Source organism: Penicillium griseofulvum, assembly GCF_001561935.1.
Source record: "Penicillium griseofulvum strain PG3 chromosome Unknown contig_79, whole genome shotgun sequence".
NCBI lineage: Eukaryota > Fungi > Ascomycota > Eurotiomycetes > Eurotiales > Aspergillaceae > Penicillium > Penicillium griseofulvum.
In genome coordinates this window covers 3,025,439-3,048,332 of record NW_024467420.1, presented here as the reverse complement: position 1 = coordinate 3,048,332, position 22,894 = coordinate 3,025,439, and the positions used below count along the sequence as shown (strand labels likewise).

The 22,894-nt window shown below is 48.9% G+C and overlaps 7 protein-coding genes across 7 annotated transcripts; 4 read left to right on the top strand and 3 right to left on the bottom strand.

Annotated features, from left to right (window-relative positions):
• Positions 1–33: 33 nt before the first annotated feature.
• Positions 34–1,614, bottom strand: PGRI_009890 (uncharacterized protein; the record flags this gene model as incomplete). The annotated part of the gene is made up of 1 exon (XM_040788702.1): positions 34–1,614. The coding sequence occupies one exon, from the start codon at positions 1,612–1,614 to the stop codon at positions 34–36; it is 1,581 nt and encodes a 526-aa protein (XP_040652474.1).
• Positions 1,615–2,528: 914 nt separating this feature from the next.
• Positions 2,529–5,021, top strand: sip5 (Sip5p; the record flags this gene model as incomplete). Its single annotated transcript, XM_040788701.1, has 2 exons — positions 2,529–2,894; positions 2,949–5,021. 2 exons carry the CDS (start codon positions 2,529–2,531, stop codon positions 5,019–5,021), a joined length of 2,439 nt encoding a protein of 812 aa, XP_040652473.1.
• A 1,095-nt stretch (positions 5,022–6,116) lies between these two features.
• PGRI_009870 (MFS transporter) lies at positions 6,117–7,935 on the top strand (the record flags this gene model as incomplete). The annotated part of the gene is made up of 4 exons (XM_040788700.1): positions 6,117–6,189; positions 6,257–6,622; positions 6,676–6,732; positions 6,788–7,935. 4 exons carry the CDS (start codon positions 6,117–6,119, stop codon positions 7,933–7,935), a joined length of 1,644 nt encoding a protein of 547 aa, XP_040652472.1.
• Positions 7,936–8,593: 658 nt separating this feature from the next.
• On the top strand, positions 8,594–11,779 carry PGRI_009860 (uncharacterized protein; the record flags this gene model as incomplete). The annotated part of the gene is made up of 1 exon (XM_040788699.1): positions 8,594–11,779. The coding sequence occupies one exon, from the start codon at positions 8,594–8,596 to the stop codon at positions 11,777–11,779; it is 3,186 nt and encodes a 1,061-aa protein (XP_040652471.1).
• A 2,868-nt stretch (positions 11,780–14,647) lies between these two features.
• farB1 (putative C6 transcription factor (Ctf1B)) lies at positions 14,648–16,762 on the top strand (the record flags this gene model as incomplete). Its single annotated transcript, XM_040788698.1, has 1 exon — positions 14,648–16,762. The coding sequence occupies one exon, from the start codon at positions 14,648–14,650 to the stop codon at positions 16,760–16,762; it is 2,115 nt and encodes a 704-aa protein (XP_040652470.1).
• Positions 16,763–16,965: 203 nt separating this feature from the next.
• PGRI_009840 (transcription factor domain-containing protein) lies at positions 16,966–20,607 on the bottom strand (the record flags this gene model as incomplete). The annotated part of the gene is made up of 5 exons (XM_040788697.1): positions 16,966–17,696; positions 17,756–18,923; positions 19,430–19,675; positions 19,730–20,189; positions 20,243–20,607. 5 exons carry the CDS (start codon positions 20,605–20,607, stop codon positions 16,966–16,968), a joined length of 2,970 nt encoding a protein of 989 aa, XP_040652469.1.
• A 298-nt stretch (positions 20,608–20,905) lies between these two features.
• Positions 20,906–22,630, bottom strand: pdiA (protein disulfide isomerase PDI1; the record flags this gene model as incomplete). Its single annotated transcript, XM_040788696.1, has 4 exons — positions 20,906–21,257; positions 21,315–21,754; positions 21,819–22,197; positions 22,257–22,630. 4 exons carry the CDS (start codon positions 22,628–22,630, stop codon positions 20,906–20,908), a joined length of 1,545 nt encoding a protein of 514 aa, XP_040652468.1.
• Positions 22,631–22,894: the final 264 nt, after the last annotated feature.

Below are 22,894 nucleotides of genomic sequence, written 5' to 3'. Positions count from 1 at the left end.
ACACACACCACTCAGGAAACTAGGTCTCGAATTTTATGACTTGCCCTTGAATCCCTTCTTCCGGTTATCTCTTTGTCTCTGTTCCTTAGCAGCATCACGTCTCCTTTTCTTCCAGGCGCGATTGTTGTCACCGCGATTCTCCCAGAACCACTTTGCGAATTCGGTTTCTTCCATGCTTGCACCGGCTTCCGGGCGAGCTTTTGTGACAGGGCTGTCGATCGAAACGTCATCGGAGTCACTCTCGTTCCAAGTCATGTGCCGGGTAGCAGCAGTAGTGTCGGGAGTGGGAGCTGCACTGCGCTGACCCCGGTTTTGTAGATCGTTCTTCGTAAAGGGTGTGAAAGGTGTCTGTGGCTCAGCCATTTGAGGTTCGTCCTCCGATTCAATGTCATTGCCAAAGAAGCTAAATCCAGCCTCGGCCTCGGGAGCTGGCTGGTTATCGCATGCTGTCGGGGCGGTTCTCTTGAAAAGAGCTTCAAGTGGGTGAACTTCCTTCGCAGATGAATCTTGCGCAGCCTCTTGCGCAGCCTCTGTGGGTATGACATCCGCCTCTGACTGGTTCGGTGTATCATCATCAGCGTCGTTAGCTTCCGTAGGCTTGGAGGTCTCTGCTTGGGATTGCGGCTTGATATCCTCCTCAGAAGATGCAGATGAATCTTCGGAGTTTTCATCTGCCTTGTTCTCATCCACCTCGCTCTCCGAGTCACTGCTCTCGTCAGACGATGAGCCACTCGATGAGGTATAATCTTCAGACTCGGAAGATTCCTCTGGAGTCTTTTCTTTGCGTGAACGCTTTTTCACATCTTTGGCAGCCGATTTGGCAGCTCGGGCCTTTTCCTTAGCCCCTGGAATCTGACCAGGGCGGTAATTATCCTTCGAGATCTTTTCGCTCGCGGGTTCTCTCAGATTCCCGGTAGAGTCCACCCAGCCTTTTCCATCTTCAAATATAGCTGTGGGCGGTTTGCTTTCCTCGGCAGTGCGTAGGAAGCTTGGCTGGGCCATTGTTTTTTCAAATTCATGGACGATATTATCCTTGGACTTCTTCTTCTTCTTTGCTTTCTTATCGTCGGAAGTTGCGTTGGATGCTCGGTTCGGTGGGATCGTTGCTCGGAAGAGGCATTCGGATTTGTCGGTGTACTTAGACTTGGGTTGCAATTTTTCCTCCTTGCTCTTCTTCTCTTTCTTCTCCGACTTTCGTCTCTCCTGCTTGGCATCACTGGTCTCGGTCCAGCCTCGTTTCACTTTGCGGTCTACGGGAAGCTCAAAGCCTTCCAATACACCATCCTCGGGCGCTTGGTTCTTGGACTTTTTAGACTTTTTCTTGACACTAGAGGGGGTCTCGGGCACCATATCCTCTTCCTCTCGGTGTCTCTTTTGAGGGCGGGCCGCCTCGACTTTGAACTTCTTGCCCTTGAGCATTGAGCCGTTCAGCTTCTTCTTGATCTTTTCCGCTTCCATGTTTGGCAGAGTCACGTATCCGTAGTTATTCTCTGGGAAAGTGGGAATCTCGTGGAAAGATATATCTGAGGCCAAGTTGCGAATTGATGCTGGCAGCACCGATGGAAGGATATCCTGGGTGAAAGGCGTAATATGCAGTCTAGTCGTTTCAGTCATTGCCAGATAATTCTTGGTAGTGAGAATGAGTAGGCTATCACTAATGCATAACCTGTGGAGGATGTCAAGGCTTCAATGTAAAATTTGGGGAAAAAGTCCAAAGCTTCAATCTTTTTGGCAAAAATAATGTACAAACTTATTTTATGCCACCGCCTTTTTGAAAGTGAATGTCTATTGGCTAATGTGATTTCAAGATTAGATGTTGGCCTGAATTGGCCTGAATTGGCCTGAATGGGCCTGAATGGGCCTGAATGAGCTCTCTGCCTAACTAAAGCCCTCTCGTTAAGTACCCATGACTTCATCTCTAATTGTACTTAATACTAGTCCTGTGATACATTCAAAAGAGTGTAATCTTCCAAGGTTTCTATCTAAAGAATTGTTTAACTATTTAACTGTTTAATTACTTCTACTAAGCATAGTTGTAGTATTATGTCTACAACATAACTAGTTATAGTTATAGTTATATGAAGGCCTTTTAACATAAACAGGTAAAAAAAAAAAAAATTTAACAAAAAATAACAAAAAATAACATCCGCCACATCCGGTACTTCTTTCTACTTGAATTCTTTTGAATCTTTTTTGAATCTTCTTGAATTAAAATCTGTAACTAAACATTCTTTTTTAGTTTCGGCTTCACCGGGGGTTGTAGAAATTCCTTACCGATCTCACTTCCCCAGTTACTCCGGACAGATCACAACCCCCCCCCGCTCTGAAGTTACTCCTCTTACCTCCACTCTCTGGCTCCCCTCCCCCCCATCTCCTTTATATCATTTCTACTGCACCAATACAAATTCAACCCCCCTTTGGGGGCCCTTTCCCGCCATATCCATTCGGAGTTAAACCACCCGTGAACCTTGGGGATTAACATTCGCCAATCTCCCTATCCTTCCCCTCATCTATCTGGGATCTCCAATATGGGAAACTCTCAGACCAAGGAGTCACGCTCCACAGCCCCATCAAGTCGTCGAAGTCATCAATTATCCTCGGGCGCCTCCGATAGCTCAAGGCCGTATCAAGGTTCTCGGTCAGCAAGAGGTAGTAGGCCTGATCTTTCGATTCTTGGAATCGGCAGTCATGATCGAGAGATTGCCACATTAGAGCATCGGCGGGAGACAAAACAAGAGCGCGAGGCCCGCCGCTTGGAGAAGGAACGGGTGGCTCGTCTTAAAGAGAGGGAGCGCAGTATGAAAGAGGAGCATGTCGATGGAGGTTATCTTGTGACGCAGGGCGTGTACGTGGGGACAGAAGACTACAATAAGGTAGTGGTGCGCCAACTGATGGTAGGTTTTCCTGAGATCTCTCTTGATGCAAATTAGCCACTGACAGCAGGCTAGATTGAACGCCGACTAGCTCCCTTCTGGAGAGGTCTTAATGACTTCTCGGAGGCATGGGCTGAGCATCAGATTATGGCCGCCGCACGAGGCATGCCGATTCCCTTGCCCGACGAGATTCCGCCCGAGTTAGAGTACAAATTATCCAAGACCACAGACAAGGCCTCTGCCGATCCGACAAATATTCAGCAACTGACAGTGCCGATCACGTCCAGATCGCAATCCTATAATTCAGATGTTTCGCAGTCCTCCAACCCCCCTCAGTCATTACCCTCCGCATCTCCGATCGCATCCGGGACATCCACCTCCCCTCTCTTTCGAACGAGGGCGAAGACCTTGGCTGCTTTGACCACCTCCAAGCAAAATTCACAAACAGATCTAACGCCCCGGGAACTGCAGCTTCCCAAGGACCCATTTGTCAACGGACAGCCGATCGAAGTCTATTTGTACAAAGACGCAAGCGAATGTCCTATCTGTTTCCTCTACTACCCGCCGTATTTAAACCGTACCCGATGCTGCGATCAGCCTATTTGCTCCGAGTGTTTCGTGCAGATCAAGCGCCCGGACCCTCACCCCCCAGAGCATGGAGAGCCTAACGCGAATGCTCCTTCAGCTGAGGGAGAGCAGCCTGAGTCGGCCGAGTCACAGCTGGTCTCCGAGCCCTCGGCATGCCCCTTTTGTGTCCAGCCCGAGTTTGGAGTCACCTATTTACCTCCCTCGTTCCGTCGGGGCCTAAGTTATGCTGCAGACCCTAGCGCTCGACTCTCACCTAACTTCGTTTCCCCCGTATCCTCCACCTCCTCTTTATCTTCTGCTACCGCCGCCATTCCGGGTCGCCGCCGTGCGACCTCACTATCCGCCAGTGACCCCACAGTGGTGACAACGGATAGGATTCGCCCGGACTGGGCCACCAAATTATCGAATGCACGAGCCCACGCGGCACGTCGATCTGCCGCAGCGACTGCGCTTCATACTGCGGCATATTTGATCAACCCCAATGCATCCGGGAGTGACTCGCGTGGCTTTGGCATCGGACGGCGAGGAATGCGAAGAGCTACCGGTGGGGAGGGGAATAGCGGCCGGACCGCTTCGCCCGCCCTCAATGCATTGGCTTTCTTGACAGAGCGTGCTGGTGCTGGTGCTGGTGCTGATCGGGCGTCTCGAACGACTGGACAAGACACTGATTCTGCCTCTGCCGAAGAAGGAGTAGGTAGCCCGGCTGCTCCTCGATCGAGTTCGAGGCGCAATCGAATTGACGATCTTGAGGAAATGATGATGATGGAAGCTATCCGACTGAGCTTGGCCAGCGAAGACGAGCGCCTCAGACGGGAGGAGAAAGAGGCAAGAAAGGAGGCCAAAAGGAGGGAGAAGGAGAAGGAGAAGGAGGCCAAGAAAGCGGATAAGGTGGCTCGCAAGACTGGCTTATACAGCAATAATGCTAGCGCCTCCGCTTTGGATATCCTTGGCGAATCCAGTTTAGGTAAGGGGACTAGTAGCTCATCCTCTGTCATCGGCGAGGATATCATTGGTGAAGAAATTGCTGCTGGTAGCAAAGGCAAGGGGGTTGACCGTGTCTTGCCATCGACTACAGAAGAAACAAACACCCCTATACTGCTTGATTCAGTAGCGCCAGCAAATCAATCGGCGGATCAGTCTGAGCCGTCACGGCCATCTCACCTGCGGCAGGTCTCCAGTGCCTCCTCGTCTTTTTCTTCTGTCATGGAAACCACCCCAGAGGATGGCACAGGTGACCGCGCTGGTGGAGTGGCCAACCCCCACTCTCTTGAGCCAATGTTCAATTTTCGCAGTCTAGCTGCTGTGATTGGCGATGAGGAGAAAGCGGATGACTCTACGGAACATGTCGAGGATACCTCCAACAATACCAGGACCGAGGGCTCGTCTTCGAGTGCCACTCCGTCCGTTCACCAGCCTTTAGCGGAGGTGAACCCTCAACCGGCGCCTGTCGTCGAGTCTCGTGTGGAGTCCCGTGATGACTCCGGTACCCTTCCTAAAGAACTCGAGACTCGCTCTGTCGAGATCACTAGTTCCCCCGTGCACCCAGAGGCTACTTCGTGAAAGTCGTTTACTTTCTGTTTCTTTCTGTTTCTTCTCCAGTTTGGCTTTCTTTGGTATCTAGATACAATCCGGACCGCATGGCATGTGTGGGTTAGCCGGCGCAATGGATTGGTGAAGGCATCTCTGCTTATCTTTTCTTATGCTCATCGTTTTTCTTTTTGTTTTTTGTTTTTGTTTTTTTTTTTTGGTTACATTGGGTCTTCCATACCCTCATTTCTTACTTTCTGGTCAAGGATAGAAATTATTTGTGTTTAGCATTCTGATCGTTGAATAGTGAGATTTCTAATTTCCTCAAATCCATAAACATACAAGCTACAATATGTATATAAATCCTTCATTAGTCGCTTTTGCAGCCTCAGTGAATTATTTTGGTAATCCGTAAGATTATATAAACATTATATTCAACCTTGGAATTCTTCAATGTCATGTATCTGATGTTTTCTTAAGTCCATATGCGGCAGATCTGCAGGTCCAAAATGAAATGGCCTTTTAATTGGCTGATCAGTATATAAGAAACAGAGTGGAGAAGAAATCAATGTTTATTTTAGTTACATCTTATATCTTACATATTATATATTTATTATTGCACATATAATGCATTTATATATATATATATATATGTATGTATGTATACATATTACTCCATGGTTATGTTACCTTGGGTAATTATTACTCTTAATCAAATATAACCGAAAATACCCGAACGTATAGTTCGCCACCTGAAAATCTTTTCATCACGTGGGGAGACATATAAGTTTCTAGTTAAAGAGATATACTCCGTATACCCATGTATAATCATATTTGAGAAAATATCAATTGCTTTAGGTTGGGGATCGGGGTCATTTGTCCGTTCTTGGTTGTGGAAAATTAAATCTCTTCCCGAAGCTTCTCCCTCACGCCCTTTCAACTTCTCTCCAAAGTTGATCTTCGGGTTGTCTTCTCAAGCAAATACCATAAACTAATTGACTTGAGAAAGGAAATCAAGAAAAACAACAGAATATTTCCCCGCTCGCAAGGTACGGGCAGTGCAGTGGGATATATTCGATTTGACAGCTAGGTGGATTGCCGTAAGATCTTAACTACTTCTGAAGAACTATGGCATTGACACCACAGGGAAGATCACATCCGTCACCTGACAGTTTTCCCACGGCACAGCTTTTCCTCCTAGGTATGTCATGTCCCTGGGTTTGTACGGACATCGGGAGTACTTGACAATGACTAACACAACGAAACAGCAATATGCCGGGTTGCAGAGCCCATCGCCTTGACTTCTATCTTCCCCTACTCGTGGGTGATGGTCAAGGACTTCCATATGGATAATGGGAACAATGCTTCCTTCTATGCTGGTATTTTGATTTCGGCATTCTCGCTCGCAGAGGCTCTAACCGGTATGTTCTGGGGTGCTCTTTCAGACCGTCTGGGCCGGAAGCCTATCCTTCTATCTGGCTGTGTTGGAACTATGACCTCTTTGATCATGGTGGGCATCGCCTCAAACTTCTGGGTTGCGCTCGCCGGTCGAGCTCTTGGTGGAGCCCTGAATGGAAATATTGGAATAATCCAGACAATGGTCGGTGAGCTTGTTAAGCGACCTGAACATGAACGTAAGTTTATCACCATTCTATGTAGCGGAGTCTGATGTTAATCTTGTATCTAGCTCGAGCATATGCTATCATGCCTTTTGTTTGGTCAATTGGAACGATTATCGGCCCAGGTATGTATAGCATTCCCCACAATAGAATTCTACTGCAAGCTCTAATCTGCTTCAGCCATTGGAGGTCTGCTAGCAAAGCCAGCTGAGGGATTCCCCTCTCTATTTCCACCCGATGGCCTCTTTGGAAAATTCCCCTACCTTTTACCCAACCTCGTTTGCTGTGTCTTACTTCTTCTTAGCATTGCTGGTAGCTGGTTGTTCCTGCAAGAGACTCATCCCAAGATGCAGCCCGGAGAGGTCCATGGGCATTTCGACCAGGCAGCTGAGCAGCCGCTTCTGGTTACATCTGGCGCAACTGCCAATGCTGGTGTAGATTTGCGAGCGGAGTCTTACGGGACCTTCAATCGGGTTCACCTGCATAATGATGAGAATTGGAATGTGCAAGCCGATGGCTCCTCGCCGACGTGGAAGAAGGTGCCAAAGCCCAAAGCTTTCACTTGGCGAGTAATCATGCTTGTAGTTGCGTTGGCGATCTTTACTTATCACTCGATGACATATGATCATCTCTTGCCCATCTTCTTGCAGGACAAGGACCCCCGAGAATTGCCATATTTGCGCCACTCCCCCTTTGATATCCCAGGCGGAGTCGGTCTTTCGACTCGAGCTGTAGGCGTGATCATGTCCTCTGATGGCATTATCGCTCTCGTGATTCAAAGTATCATTTTCCCCGTGTTAGCACATTACCTGGGAATCTGGCGGCTCTTCATCATCGTTACGGTGCTCCATCCAATCGCATACTTCATGGTTCCCTTCCTGGTCTTTTTGCCAGCCCAACTCATCTATGTTGGTATTTATGCTTGCTTGATCGTTCGCAATATCCTGTCCATTATTGACTATCCTATCCTTCTGATCCTCATCAAGCAAGCTAGCCCCTCAGACTCCGTCATGGGCAAAATCAATGGCCTCGCTGCTTCTGCCGGGGCTGCATCTCGAACTCTCGCTCCTCCAATTGCTGGCTTTTTTTATAGCTTTGGAGCTGAAATTGGCTGCACTGGTATTGCCTGGTGGGGGAGTAGTCTCGTTGCGTTAGTTGGTGCTTTACAGCTGTGGTATATCCAGCGTGACAGACGTTCATCAGCAACTGTGGAGCCAGCAGCTGTTTGTCATTACGTGGCTCTTCCAGATCAGCCACACGATGAAATCGTTCATATCATTGTCAATAGACATGATGCACACACAGAAGCGGTAATAGAGTCGGATTAAGAAAAAGAAAGAGAAGGTCGACCGGGGTTGCTTTTTTTTTTTTTTTCCTTGTAGTTCTACCCTTATAGAATCATAAATTTCATAATACGATCAACAAAGCCATTGTTTCAGGGCCTTATATCAAAATCAGCTCATCAGTAATCTCTCAAGATCCTCTTCCCTGGGTATTGTACACGTTATCCATGTAGGAATTATGCTTTCTACCGATTCTATAGTCTGTTAATCAGTATCCTATGAGCTACAACACTAAGGCGCAAAACCTATGTATAAGGCACATGTAAAAGGTCATCTAAAGAGACATCAGATATCTTGAATATAATATCCCTAATATCATTGACCAAATAAATCAAATTATTGAAGTCCTAGATTGTTAAGGACAGATTATTCTATAGTCCCGAGGTCTGTATAGTCCAAGACTCCGATTAGATAGATTGGATGCACCTTTCCTAATTAGGACTAGTTTTGTTTACCAAGCAACGTCAACACAGCAACGATTTTGTATACACAAACTCTGCTTTCCTCTTGTCCAAACTGGTTCTAACAACAGACCAGAGACGACCTCTTACAATTAACCAATTCTATTTCTTCTGCTTTCATTATGTCAAATCCACTGTCGCCCCTCTCATCCTCCTACCAGAACGCGCGCGCACAATCTCAAATGGCGAATTCTTCGCCCTTCATTCACAAGACCCTTGACCAGCCCTCGGAACATGTTCTCTCAAGTCCATTGAAGAGGGGGTGGTTAGGCTATGCTGCGCCAAGTTCAAACGCCTATGATGAAAACGATACCTACTGTCCTAACGAACCGGAGAACGAGAATGAACATAATGACGATTTCGACGATGCCGAATCATACCAACAAGGTGCCAGCTCACCATTCCAGTTTGATGCACGCGAAGATACCGTAGATTTCCAGAAGCTGCGCGAAATGCGACAGACCTCATCCCAATCACACCTACAACTTGAACCGCTAGAGGAGGAGAGCCCTGTAAGCTCTCCATTCCGTCCACACCCAACAGAGGAGACAGTCGATTTTCGAGAATTGCGCGAGGTGCAACCTATGTCACCAGGCTTGGACAAGCGACTGGCTCTGGGAGAGCCAATGAGCTCCCCCTTCCGTCCTAACGCCAGTGAAGATACTGCTGATCTCCAAAATATGCACGAAGAGCAACAGTCTTCTCCTCTGCCATGCCCACAACTTCAGCCATTGGAGGAAGAGAGCCCGGGAATTTCTCCGTTTCGGACTCATATCCGAGAAGAGACAGCGGGGTTTCAAAAACTGCGCGAGGTCCAGCCTATGTCTCCTGGATTAGGGGTACGGCTGGCTCTAGAGGAGCCTGCAAGCTCCCCGTTCCGGCCTGATGCGCGGGAAGAGACGGTCGACCTTGATCGCTTGCGCGAAATGCAGAATGACTCGCCAATTTCTAAAGCACGGCCATTGCCCGATCCCGCTACTTCGCCTTTTCGCCACGAGGCAAGAAATGTGGCAGCTGATCCATTGGAGCTCCGTGAGATGCAACAAGGTCCACCAGTTGCGCCTGAGTTTTCCTCGCCTGTCGTGACACCGAATTCAGCAATCCGCCCTGAAGCACCAGAGACGGCTGATCCACCGAAGTCACACGAGTTGAAGCAAAACTCACCAGTGGCATCTAAGCGTTCATCCTTTGCCGCGGAATCGGGTTTGCCCATTCGCGACGAAGCACCAGCGGCAGTTGATTCTCCCCATATGCATGCGCCTGCGGAGTCATCGGTAGCATCCAACTCGTCTTCCCCTATTCCAGCACCTACTTCGTCCTTCCGGCTGAGTCTTAAGGAAAACAGCCTCAATATTCACAAGTCGCGCCAGGTTTCTCGTGCGTCGCTTGGGCGGAATGACGAGCGCTCTATTGCAGCAACTCCCCGCAAAAGATCTTACGACGAAACACCCCAGGATCCGGAGGATGATTTGCAGGAAAACGAGCGCCATAAGAAGGGCATGGTGAGCCGACCAGATGCACCAGCGATACACATCGATGTCGAAGAGGAGTCTAGTGTATCTCATGACAAGAGCGTCCTCTCCGCTACAAGTGCCGTCCACGACCGATCAGCAATTGGCAACAGCATGATAGAGGACAGGCACAACGAAGGGATGAGCACAGTACTCCAGGAAGATGGTGACAAAGAGAATATTTCACACGAGAATTCGATGGTCGACGACTCGATAGATGACACTTGCTTGAGCACATTTTCCGCCATGCCTGATATGACTACATTTGCGAAGCTCCGCGCCCAGTCGCCGGTGAAGTCAATGCGAGGCAGTGTCGCACCGAGCCCAGCTCCTAATATGGACGGACATCGACGGAGTGTCGACCCAGCTACCCCAAGCGCAGGGCGCAGGGTATATAGAGCGAGCACCTATCTAGATGCAAACTCACCTATGGGATCGCCTACACCGAGACCACGAGGCCCTCGGGACATGGCTCATCCAGTTGACTCTGCCAATCTCCTTGATTTCACCGATCAAATGAACTTCTTCCCTCGTCAGTCCATGTCGAGTGCCCGTTTCTCCCCCTCCCGACGTCCGCCCATCCGATCGGCGCGGCAATCTATTCGATCTCCCGGGAAGATGTCGTCACTGTTGGACTTCGATATTCCGGCTGCGCCTACCCCTCGATCCATTCCCTCGGTCACTCCCCGTGAATTGGAGTCACTGAAGTCGGGTTTCTTGTCTGATATATCTTCGCTCAAAGCCACCCTCAGCGGCAAAGAGGCTGAGGTTGCCAGCCTAAAGCAAGCAGTGGCAGACGCCGAAAGACGTGTCGGCGAAGCTCTAGAAGAAGTACGCAACGAAGCCGCCGGCAAGGAGGTACTGGAGATGGAACAGGCCGAATGGGAACGTCGAGTCAATGAGATGGAAACTGTCCTGCGGTCTGCCCGCTCCGAATTAGTGGAGGGAGAGCGCGAACGTGACCGTCTGTCTCGAAAGGCCGACGAGGCCGAAAAAAGCAAGGAGAAGTTGGAAGGCAAAGTTGTCGAGCTGGAAAGCCAGCTTTCCGCTGCACGTTCTGCGGCTGTCTCTAGCACCAGTAAAGCTAGCTCATCTCGCCAGCCTTCCAACTCGGCCGAAGACACTGCTCGAGAAGTTCAGGATGCCGTTGAAAAGGTCGCTCGCGAGCTTCATGTGCTCTACAAGGGCAAGCATGAGACCAAGGTTGCAGCCTTGAAAAAGAGCTACGAGTCTCGCTGGGAGAAACGTCTGCGTGAGGCGGAGAAGAAGCTCACTGCCGCACGCCAGGAAAATGAACATCTCCGTGTTGAACTTGATACTGCGCAATCTGATTCAATGGCCGCGGCTAACACCAGTCTCTTCGCTCGCGAGAATGAGGAGCATGAGGCCGAGAAGCGTGTCATGGAGGCCCAGATCAAGGGCTTGCAGCGAGAGATGGCTGCTCTGAAGGATGATACCGAGCGAATTCGTGCAGACTTGGAGTCTGAACGCGCCGAGAAGGGCGAGCTTGTTGCCGCCGTTGACGAGTGGCTAGCTATGCAGCAGGCGCCCGCTCCATCTCAGCCTCGAGACCGCGAACCCTCTGTGGCATCTTCTGTGCATAACGATCACATTGATGAGCCAGTAGCTCAGCCGGCCCACGAAGTTACCCCCGATGACTTCCGTCGCAGTGTCAGTCGTTCTGTGTCTGGAAGCATCCGTCCCCCCGCCACTACAGAGAAGCGAATTCCTAGATTCGGTGCTCCCGGCGGTCATTCTCGCGGTAATAGCGGTGGCAGATCTGGCATTGCAATGCCTACTCCCGGCCGAGGCGGGATCATGAGTTCAATCGAGAGGATGGGCCGCGGTGGTGTTTAGGTTTTATGGATTTGGCTTGGATTCTCTCTTCTGATTTTGGTTTTGTGTTTTCTTTTTTACTTTATGGGGTCATTCCCATCTTGATTCCCCGGCAGCAGATGTTTTAATGTTTTACGGTTTAGGTACATTTGGATTACGATGTTTATGTCTACTTCTATTTCTCGGCGTCTGCTAAGATTGGTCTAGGCAGGGGGGGTCTGATTGAGATTGGGTCACTAAATAGTGATATGAAATGATTTAACGATCCCAGGATTCTGTATTTCTGTATGCCAAGATCATCCTAGGCAGTGATTAAGCAGCTGTAGTCTTGGATATTTAGGGCATCAGAGGGATCTCAGATGCCAAGTCAGCAGTTTCTAGTAGGACCTTGGCAGTCACCTAGCCCTATGATATGACCTCACTAACCAGTATCTTCGCTATCACATCGGGATCACTTTCACTATCATGGGGCTCATGTTTCCGTAGAATTGAGAGTGAGGTCTATTGTGCCAGTTCTACGAGGCTGTGACTCTAACTACCTGTGCCCGCATAGAGTTGAGTTTTTAATGTTGAGGTCTAGAAGTCGGGATTCTCCCCGATACTTTCAATACGTGTTGAATACCGGAATATATGGAATTAATCCCGTTCATAGGATCTCGATCTTAAGGTATACTTCCAAAGTATTTCCCCCGCATTATAAAGAGGATTGAATCCTTTATATTTCCCCCCCACTAACAAAACGTGGGGTGAAGTGCCGGATTTGCCGTTTAGTTCTTGGCGAGTTATTTAATCTGTCAATGACATTTAAAAGTCTAGATCTATGAAAATGAAAAAGAAAAAGAAAAAAAAAAAAAGGTTGTTATAACGGGTTCGGGTAGCATCGGTTTGCTTTTTTGACTTTTTATACCCCAGAATATTCATTTTTAGCGGAATATGCCGGACAGAAAGAATTTTAATTTTAATATACGGAGTACTCCGTCGTGACCTTTGCCATATTCGTGATTGGCGTCCCACTGGGTCCGCTCTCGTCCTCGTGAGAGGAAAGAATTTCTGAACTTAAAAAGAAATTCCAATTTGAGAATTTTAGCGGAGTTATGGCGTCATTCTATTCTTTTTCAACAAAAGGGTATTGAATTCTGCATATTACATGATTTATTGTGTATATACGGAGTAGTAATATGTACCTAGGTATAGTAATATGTAGCATCTAAATGCTACATTCTTCCGACAATCGGCACTTTCTTTGTCCACGTGAGGGTTAACTCGGCAGGCCGGGGTGAAACACGGATACATTCATTTTGGCCCGTTCAGGGGTACTCCATTCCCGGTTTGCCATTTATTCCGGGGTGGATACAAGGTATATTTCCTCACGTAACTTGTATTTTAATTGTCTCATGCATATCCCTGGGAATGAATACATAGTAAGGGAGCCTTTATGCTATTAAAAATTCTATGTGTATTGTACTCTGTATAGAGAACAGCATGAGATATATTCAATACTTGTACTCCGTACAACATTGACAATTCAAAAGAACCTCCCGAGGTCGGGGAGCCTTGGAGTGTTGATCGTATTACTCATCGGTCCGTCCAGACTTCCAGACACGCTTCAAAAAGCGCCAAAATCCCTCCACATAGGCTCCGCTTGTCGGGAACTGGAGAATTCTCCAGTCTTGGCTGAAAGGTCCGGGACAGTCGGGGGAATGTGGGAAAATGAACACTCCCTTTTATTCCCGCAATTTAGGATCTTCACTTATTAGCTTTGTTTTTTATCGGTGTTTCTCGGAGGCCTATATTGTAATGAAAGGAATCAAAGGTAGATGAAATCTCGACTTGAAATCTCGAGTAATAGCAGTATATAGCCCGACTCTTAAGAGGGTGAAGATAATATGATATCATAGACTTTCACATGGAGTCGTGTGTGTAACGTGACCGGGCCGAGGGACGGTAGTTATAAAGGCGATCCCCAGGCCCCGGGTGTTAGTGGTATATTACCTAATTGGTTCTTGTTCCAAGGTTGGGTATAATATGTTTAATACTGGTAATACTGGGGGATAACAGTAATTTATTTTCGATCTATTCCCCTCAAACCTTGGCTGTTTGCGGGTTAAACCATGGTAAGAGAAACTGTGGGAACCTGGGGCACTTAAAACCTTCAATAAAAAAAGGATTCCTCTCTCTATTTCTTCTTTTGACCTTTTCCTTTTCTCCTTCTTCTTTTTTTTTTTTTCCCTCCTCCCAATTTCACATGCTCATCGTGACTTTCTTCCCTTTTCAGCCCCGTCACATGCTCAGTGTCTTTATATAACTCGAATGTCCCCCATTCGCCCCCGGACACAAATAACACAACATGACTGATACTGAATCTGGGAAACGAAAGGCCTCCACGGCCGGGCTCTCTGGTCATAACCGTCCCGTGAAGAGACGCGCCTCAAAAGCCTGTTGCTGCTGCCGTGCCCGTAAAGTGCGCTGTGATGTGGTCGAGAATGGCTCCCCATGTACAAATTGCCGTTTGGATCAGGTGGAGTGCGTGGTCACGGAGAGTAAACGCAGAAAGTTCGTGGAATTGGAAATTAATTTTGCCTCTTAAACATCACTGACATGTGATTTAGGAAATCTCGCGTTGAGATAGAGAACCACTCTGAATCTCCGGAGGCTTCGGAGGAGAATCCTTTCCACCGACTCAGTGATCTTTCAGGGTTGGCCGATTTAGTGCCAACGTCTCCCTCACAAGCCTCGGTGGATTTGGATCAGGGCCAGCATATGCCACATCTGCTATGTTCGTCAATCTCCTTGGAACCCTAGGAACTCCATCTGGCTGACAAGGGAAAATAAAAAACAGATCAAAATCAGGCTCAACGCATTGGCTCCGATGACCACTATCGACGCCGCATGGCCCCAAACCCAGCAGTTCCCGCCTCTATGCCATTAGCCAATGTGACCTCGCAAATCCAACAACTATTAGACCCCAATTTTGGCAATACACGGTCCGCCAGTGGGTTCCTCCCGGATTATATCCGAGGACTCCCGGCACGACTCCAGAAAGAGGATATTGACTACTTGGCCGTCAAGGGTGCCTTGACCATCCCTGACGTCCCACTCCGGAACGAACTATTGAAGAGCTACATCCACTATGTTCACACCTATATGCCCTTACTCGACCTAGAGGAGTTCTTGCAGAATATCTCACAGAACGATGGAATCCACCGCATCAGTCTGCTACTCTTCCAGGCCGTCATGTTCGCCGGTGTGGCCTTCATTGATATGAAGCATTTGCAGGCCGCAGGCTACCAGACCCGCAAGGTCGCCCGGAAGGTATTCTTCCAGCGTGCTCGTCTCCTGTACGATTTCGACTACGAGGTGGACCGCATCTCGCTCGTGCAGTCGCTTCTGCTCATGACCTACTGGTACGAGACTCCCGATGATCAAAAAGACACCTGGCACTGGATGGGTGTCAGCCTGTCGTTGGCCCACACAATCGGTCTGCACCGGGATCCCGGAAACTCGCGGATGGATGTGCGTCGCCAACGGATGTGGAAGCGGATCTGGTGGAGTACGTATACTCGTGACCGACTGATCGCCCTGGGTATGCGACGGCCTATGCGTGTTAAGGATGACGATTGTGATGTGCCTATGCTGAGTCTTGATGACTTTGAATTCCGTCCTTTCTCCCCCGAGATCGTGGCTATCGTTGGTAACTCGGAGATTCTCCAGAATGTCAACCATCAACGCGAGCTCGCGTTGATGTTCATCGAGAAAGCCAAACTCTGTCTCTGCGTCAGCCATGTCTTGTCAGCCCAGTACTCGGTCCTCAGCCATAAGTTTGGTGGCACTATGGAGACCACGATGATGCTTGTCCCGAAGAAGTCCACCGCGGAGACCTTTGAGGTACGAAGTTGTGACCAGGAATTGGAGGACTGGCTAGCCAACCTCCCTATCGAAACCCAATATGTAGCCTCTAGTGGATCGAAGCTATCCGAAGCAGACGAAGTGCTTCACTCCCACCGTGCCTTGTTGAAGATGGTCTACCTCACTACATCCAGCGCTCTGCATCGCCCACAAGTTCTCCCCGCCACTCCTTACCCGTCCACGGACGCCGAACTCCAAGACATGTCCCGGAACAAGGTGCGATTCGCCGCAGTCGAGATCACTGCCATCGCTCAGGACCTACATTGCCTCGACTTGACCCGGTACTACCCCACCACTGGCGTCACAGTCCTCCTACCAGCTGTCATCATCCATCTCCTCGACATCAAGTCCACTGACCCTAGCATCCGCATGACGAGCCTCAATCGCTTCTATCAATGCATGCGCATCCTCCAGCGCCTGCGCGAGATATACGCCTCCGCAGACTTCGCCACCTCCTTCCTCGAAGCCGCAATCCGCAAAGCAGGGATCCAGCTTACCGTCTCCCCCCAAGACGTACAGTCTTCTTCTACCTCATCACATGCCCGCGATCAACCTACCACATCCGCAGACCCCTTCGACTCTACCACCACTATTCCCTCCCGCCTACACACTCTGACACCCCCGCCGGATTCCCTTGCTCAGAAGATCCCGGACCTCACATACCCAAAACTCTCCGGTCTTGCCGCGGGCGGACTGTCCACCGGAGACCTTTTCGCTTCGACGCCGCCGCATTCCGATGGAAGCGAAAACGGCAGCACCAATAACCTCAATCCAAATGCCAACCGCAACAAGAATCGCGATGCGTTTGTTATGCCCTCTGAAATGAGTCTTACCGAACTCATGGATCTGGCAAATGATGCCGAGGTTACTCAGAATGACTTCGATGCTCTCATCAACTTTGATGATCCGGGCAACGCCGATTTCTTTGCTGATGACAATGCCCAACAAAACGGTGCCCAGGATCAGGAGAAGGGGTTTGGTTTTGACGTTGATAACGTGAACATGATGGGCTTTGATACTGATACCAAGGCTGTTGATTTCGCTCACCTAGCGGACAACAACATGTCCGAGCATGAGGCTATGAAACTTTCAGACTGAATACTATATCCGAGAGGCGACTCGGGCTTGGATATAGTCCCTGGCCTGTAAATACGAATGGCTTCTCACGTGCCCCCGGGTGTTATCTCCATACCTATTGGAAGGTTGCACAGGTGGATGACCCGGCACTAAAATTCACGCTGCATCATGTATAGTTTCTTTTCATTTTTTTTATACACAGTATATATTTATAATGATGATGATTATGACCGCGGATCGTTTGTTTGCCCTTGTGTCTCTATAAAAACAGGATCCCAGAAATTGGTGGGTAGAGAGATGTCTAGGAACTCGCCGAATAGTGTGTCAATGTCTGCAAGCCCGTCTTGCATAGATACATCTAGACTATCCATTGGAGGCTGGAGAGCGTCCATTGCGATCTCCGGCGGAGATATAGCGGCGATTCCATGGCTTTTATTGCGCTGCCTCTTGGCTCGGGGGGAATCATTGTCTTGAGGTGAATTAATCGTCTCTACCCCTTCCGATAACGAACTTTCAGGGTTGACTTGTTTATGGGAAGACTCTACCACATGCCGTGGACCCATCTGGTTTGTTCGGGAGAACTGTGGCTTGCCTTGAATCTGGTGCAAGGCTTTTTGGCCCAACCGGGCCATCGCCTCGGCGGAATACCAGTATAGACTAAGGTTTTCTAGAACAGAGCGGCATGCTTCAAGACTGGCCTTCGCTCGATCGAGATGCGTGATAAGTCTGCTCGAGCGGAGTTGTCTGTATGAGACACCCATCGACAAGGCGACCGAATATGGCACAATTGGAAGAGGTGGTAGGTCATCTGCACACTCTGATGCGACGATGGAATGTATGCGAACAGCTGCTAGTCCTTGTCTGACAGACGAGAGTCTGGTGCTATCGATGTTCTCAGTGGGTTTATACCGACAGGACAAAATAGCCACAGAATGATAATAAAGCTCTAAGAAGCCTGCTCGCAGTTAGTCCAAAGATCCGATAGCACGGCAGAGATCTCTATGATAGACATACCTAGAGTAGCAAAATCCAGATCATCTTGCGTATCCTCCCCCACAATATCCTCAAATGCAGGGAACCCCTCTTCCCACCCGCTTGTGGTTTCTGCGGAGGGTCGATAGAACGATATGACAGTTGCGAGAAGGTCTGATACAGCAAGCCACACCTTAAAAGCCCCTCGCGACGTTTGAGCGCCAACACTGGGCTTCATGACCGCGATATCACGGTCAGCTAGAAGAACCGGCCGGCCACCGATACTTGCATGCATCTTGTCCAATGTCCATAGACACCAAAAAAGGTTAGTCAGGGAATCTGTGGAGGTTTGATTCGGCCGACCGAGATGCAATCCTACCGTCTGGGCCTGGTGGATAGCCTGACAGAGGTGTAGAGACGCTGCTTCAGCCCCTTCCAGGCCCTCACAATGCAAGGACATTAGGGCAAGGATGCGGATCCGTGTTAACCGATCTGGCTCTAGCTCTGCATCCATGGCGACAACCAGCCCCTTATAAATCTCAGAACAGAATTGGCGAGACGATAGAATCGGGCCGCCTGACACAAGGCGTAAGTACGGATTGGCCGCGTGGGTCTTTGCTGCGGCGAGACATATGGCTTTTTCTAGAAACACCGACGCCAAACCTTCTGCTTGGGATTGGATAGATTCCTGATCAACTATTGGCACAATGTGGTTAACCTTGGAGAAGTAGATAGTGGACAAATACTGCCGCGTCCCGAGGGGCAGTCGTTCACATGCTTGCATCCCCGAGACAAACCGTTGATGAAGTAACGATGCAATGGCGTGGCCATCAATTCCCGTTTCGGCCGGGAAATCGGTCGCATATGCTTCGGCTGTGATTTGTCCTCTCTGTATGCTCTGAGGCTTCACTTTCTGTGAAGCTGGTGAATTAATCCAGAGCCCGATACGATCCCGTAGAGGGCTCCCAGTCGGCCCATCCAATCTTTCACGAATCAGGGATTCTGGATTGAGATCTCCCACAAATCGCTCAGTGGCGAGGACCGGTAAAGCTGGATTATCGGTTGTCCGCGCTCGGTCTATGTGCGCGGATTCAGGAAGCTGTTCGCGATTCGAGACGTCTCTGGGCCTTGCAGGGTCATTGTTTGGTTGTGAGTGTCGATTCGGAGCATTGGAGGGCTCCCATTTGGGAGTTAAATGCCGGCACCGTTTCTGTTGCGAGGTCAGATGAAGAATTGTTAGGTTGTTTCGCGTACGCACCTTTGATCGTTGACATGTAGGACAAGCCCGTAAGGCTCGAGTACGATTCCGCGACTGAGGGATATCCGGAAGCCAAGTGAGTTCCATTTAAATCATTTACGATGTTCTTTTTAAGGGAGATTTTGGAAGATCAAGATTGACCTTATCGATAAGCTTCCTAATAAGCTTAAGCTTATGGACACGCGTTTTTTCTTTTTATTAATCACATTAAACAATTAAACTACTATGTAGTCAACTAGTCAACTAGTAAATATATATATATATATATATATGAAAACCCGGAAACTGATTTGAAATTCCAACCTAACTTCTTAACTCCTTATCCACTCCTAGCTGAAACATGAAAAATCACAAGCAAACATAGCTAATAGGACTTTTCTAAGGTGAGACCTCGAAATAGATATGTGTGTAGAAGTCTAGACTGGATATGAAGAAGCCTCAGCTGCTTCAGCTGCCACCAGGGCTTCAACAGCATCATCATCATCAAACTCATCAACCTCCCTAGGCTTGACTTTGTCATCCTCCACCTTGGCAGATTGAGGCTCAACTGACACGCTGGCCAAAGCGGTTGAATCTTCCTTGTCAGAAACGCAAGGAGCCAACAGAGGGTGTTTAGATGGCACTAGGCTCCAGTCAATGATTTCGTCTTCTCCGTACCGCAAAGCAAGCCAATCATTGCACTTCTTGAAGTGTCCATTTTTGAACTATATATCATGCTGTCAGCTAACAGTTTCAAGGATAGGTAGAAGATGACTCACAAAGCCATTATGCGCACTCAGGGGACTGGGATGCACAGATTGTAGGATACAATGCTTCTCTTTGTTTATTTTTGCCACCCTGGTCCCTGCAGGCCGACCCCAAGCAAGGAAGACGACGCCGTTGGTTCGTACCCGAGCAACGAGATCGATTACCTTCTGAGTGAATTTCTCCCATCCCTTGTTGGAATGACTGTTGGCCTGGTGAGCACGAACAGTAAGGCAAGTATTAAGCATTAGGATGCCACGCTCAGCCCAAGGTATGAGTAACCCTCCCTTGTCGGGTGGTGCCTCGAACTCAGGATAGTCGATCTTGATACCCTTGTAGATATTGAGCAACGATGGCGGCGCTCGCACAGGGGCTCGGACGGAGAAACAAAGCCCATGAGCTTGGTTGTGATTGTGGTACGGATCCTGGCCAATGATGACCACTTTGACCTTGTGCAGGGGTGTGTATCGGGACCTACGGTCTGGTCAACACACGGATTTGGGCTAGATAGGGTGATCCAAATTTACCAAGAATAGATATCCTCCTCTGGTGGAAAGACCTTAACTTTGGAATCTTTCTCCTTCTTCAGGAATCGCTTCAAGTTCAAGAATTCAGTGCTGATCACTTCATCCTTCAAGTGAGCAAGCCAGCTCTCATCCAAGGTATCAATTTCCAGCTGCAACAGTTCCTTTTGTTCCGGTGTTAGGGAAGCAACCCATTTTGCCTTATCAAAGCTGCTTGCTCGTGGGGTTGGGGTAGAAGCTGAGGTTGATTGATTGCTCGGAGGTTTCGGCTTTGGAGGTCCAAAGAATGCAGTGATGCTTCCTTTGGGTTTTTTCGATTCAGGGGCGGAGAGATGGTCTGGTTTTCTTTTTACGGCAGGACTAATCATGATGGATGGGTAAAGAAGGAGTTGACCCCAGAAGTTTGAAGGTGGAACTGGAGACGATAAGAGACGCGCCTCCACGCGACGCGACTGATCTGCAAGGCTGAGATCGGCCTGAGATCTAAATACAATTTATAGAATTTACAAGATTTATAGAATTTTGAAAATAAATGATTTACTGATTTAATCAATACTAGCTACAAACTCTAGGCTTTGACATAGCGATCTATCGGGAATATCATCGAATATAGTTCGAATTCAAAGAATACATATTGAGTTACACATTCAAAAAGCGAGTAAACGCTTAGAGCTCGTCGTGAACATCCTTCTCATCGGATGCGGGAGACTCAGTGGCCTTGGGGGCAGCGGTGACCTCCGCACGCTCCTCGGGCTTCTTAGCGCCATCGGCCAGGCCATCCACCTGATACTTGCCGTTCTCCTTGATGAAGGAGACCAGGTCCTCAACGGTACGGGTACCAGAGTACTCAATAGGGGAGTCCTTAGCACCAGCGGGGTAGAGCTTAATAGTGGGGAAACCGGTGATGGAATCGGGCACATCGTTAGCAGTGGCGTCAACCTTGGCGACAGTGACCTTCTCATTCAGCTCGGGAACATCGGCGTACAGGGCGGCAAGCTCGTCGTACTTGGGAGCAAGACTAGTGAGAACAAATTAGAGATGCGGGAGGAAAGAAGACAGATCGTAGGAGACTTACGCCTTGCAGTGTCCGCACCAGGGAGCGTAAAACTCGACCAGGACATCCTTCTCGTTGTCAATAACGACCTCCTGGTAGTTGCGGCCAACAATAACGGTAACAGGTCCCTCCTGGGTCTCGGGAATAGGCTCGGACTTGAGGCTAGGGTCAACCTTGCCGTCGAGGACATCCTTGATGAACTGGCCGACATCCTTGGCATCAACCTTCTTGTTCTGGTCATAAGGGTACTTGGCGTTCTTGGTGGTGTCCTGGATAGCGAAAGCAGGGAACTTCTCGGGCTCAAGGTTGAGGTTGCCTGCGTGAGCACCGAAGAGCTTAGCATCGAGGGTAACAATGTTGATAGCTCCACGGTGGGTCTCGGCAATGGGACGGAAATCAGCAGCGAACTGCTCACGCTCCTCGGGAGTCTCGGCGAAGATGTAAGCCAGGGGAATACCAGCCTATAGTGAAGAAAGTCAGTTTCTTTTCTTGCTCGGATACGGGACAGAAGAAGCTAAAACATACCGCCATGTACTTTGAGTAAGTCTCGGGACCAAGCTCGCCAACAAGAGGAGTGCTAGCGGTCTTGACCCATTCGAGGATTGCCTCATCCTCCAGCTTTCCGTCGTACACAGCCTTCTTCTCATCAAAGTCCTTGTAGAGAACAATGGAAGGCTGCTTCGCGCCCTCGGCCTTAGCAAGAGCAGCGTCGTTGGAGGCAGCGAAGAGGAAGTTGTCACGCTGGGATTCAGCGAACGAAGTGAAGCTCTTGTTGGCGGCCTTGTCATCAGAGGCCACGTATCCGATAATCACAATCTTGTCCAAGGCCTTGAATTCCTCCAGATTCTCCGCGTTCACATTTGAGACAGCGGGCATGGACTGCTTGGTCATGTATGAAACAATTCTATTGAAAAGAACACGTTAATTTCCAAGCACAGAATCTAGGAATCCGGGATAACTTACGCGTCGGACTTGCGGGCACCAGCGTAAGGCTTGTGTGAATCGGGGCCACGGAAGACCTTCAGAGTAGGATAGCCATCAACTTCATAGGTTCGGCATAGTTCCTCCTCCTCAGTGCAATCCACCTTGACCACGGGAATATCCTTGGCCTTCAGCTCTGTGGCAGCCTCTTCATATTTGGGGGCAAGGGCCTTGCAGTGACCACACCAAGGTGCATAGAACTCAGCAAGTACCAAAGGGTGCTCCTTAACGAAGTCATCAAAGGTATCGGTTGTCAAGGTGATGACATTGGCGTCAGTCTCAACAACTTCAGGCTCAGCAGCGTGAACTGCAGTAGCTCCAAGGATACTCAATACTAAGGGGGCGAAAGACCTCATAATTGTAGATAATTCAAACAAAAGCCCAAAATGCTAAGGTTAGAAGAATGGAGTAAAGACAAGCTTAAAAGAAAGAGGGAAGGTTTTATGGGGGGGAAGAATGAACTTGAGGACAGCTTGTTCACTAAAGGTGGAGCTTTATGACTGGGCTATGCAGTACTGCAAGGGCGGAATTTTAGGTACCTGGTACCTCCACTACCATGTCAATTTATGAGGAAATTGGAGTACTAGGCACTTAATCCCTAATAATAATATAAGTATAAA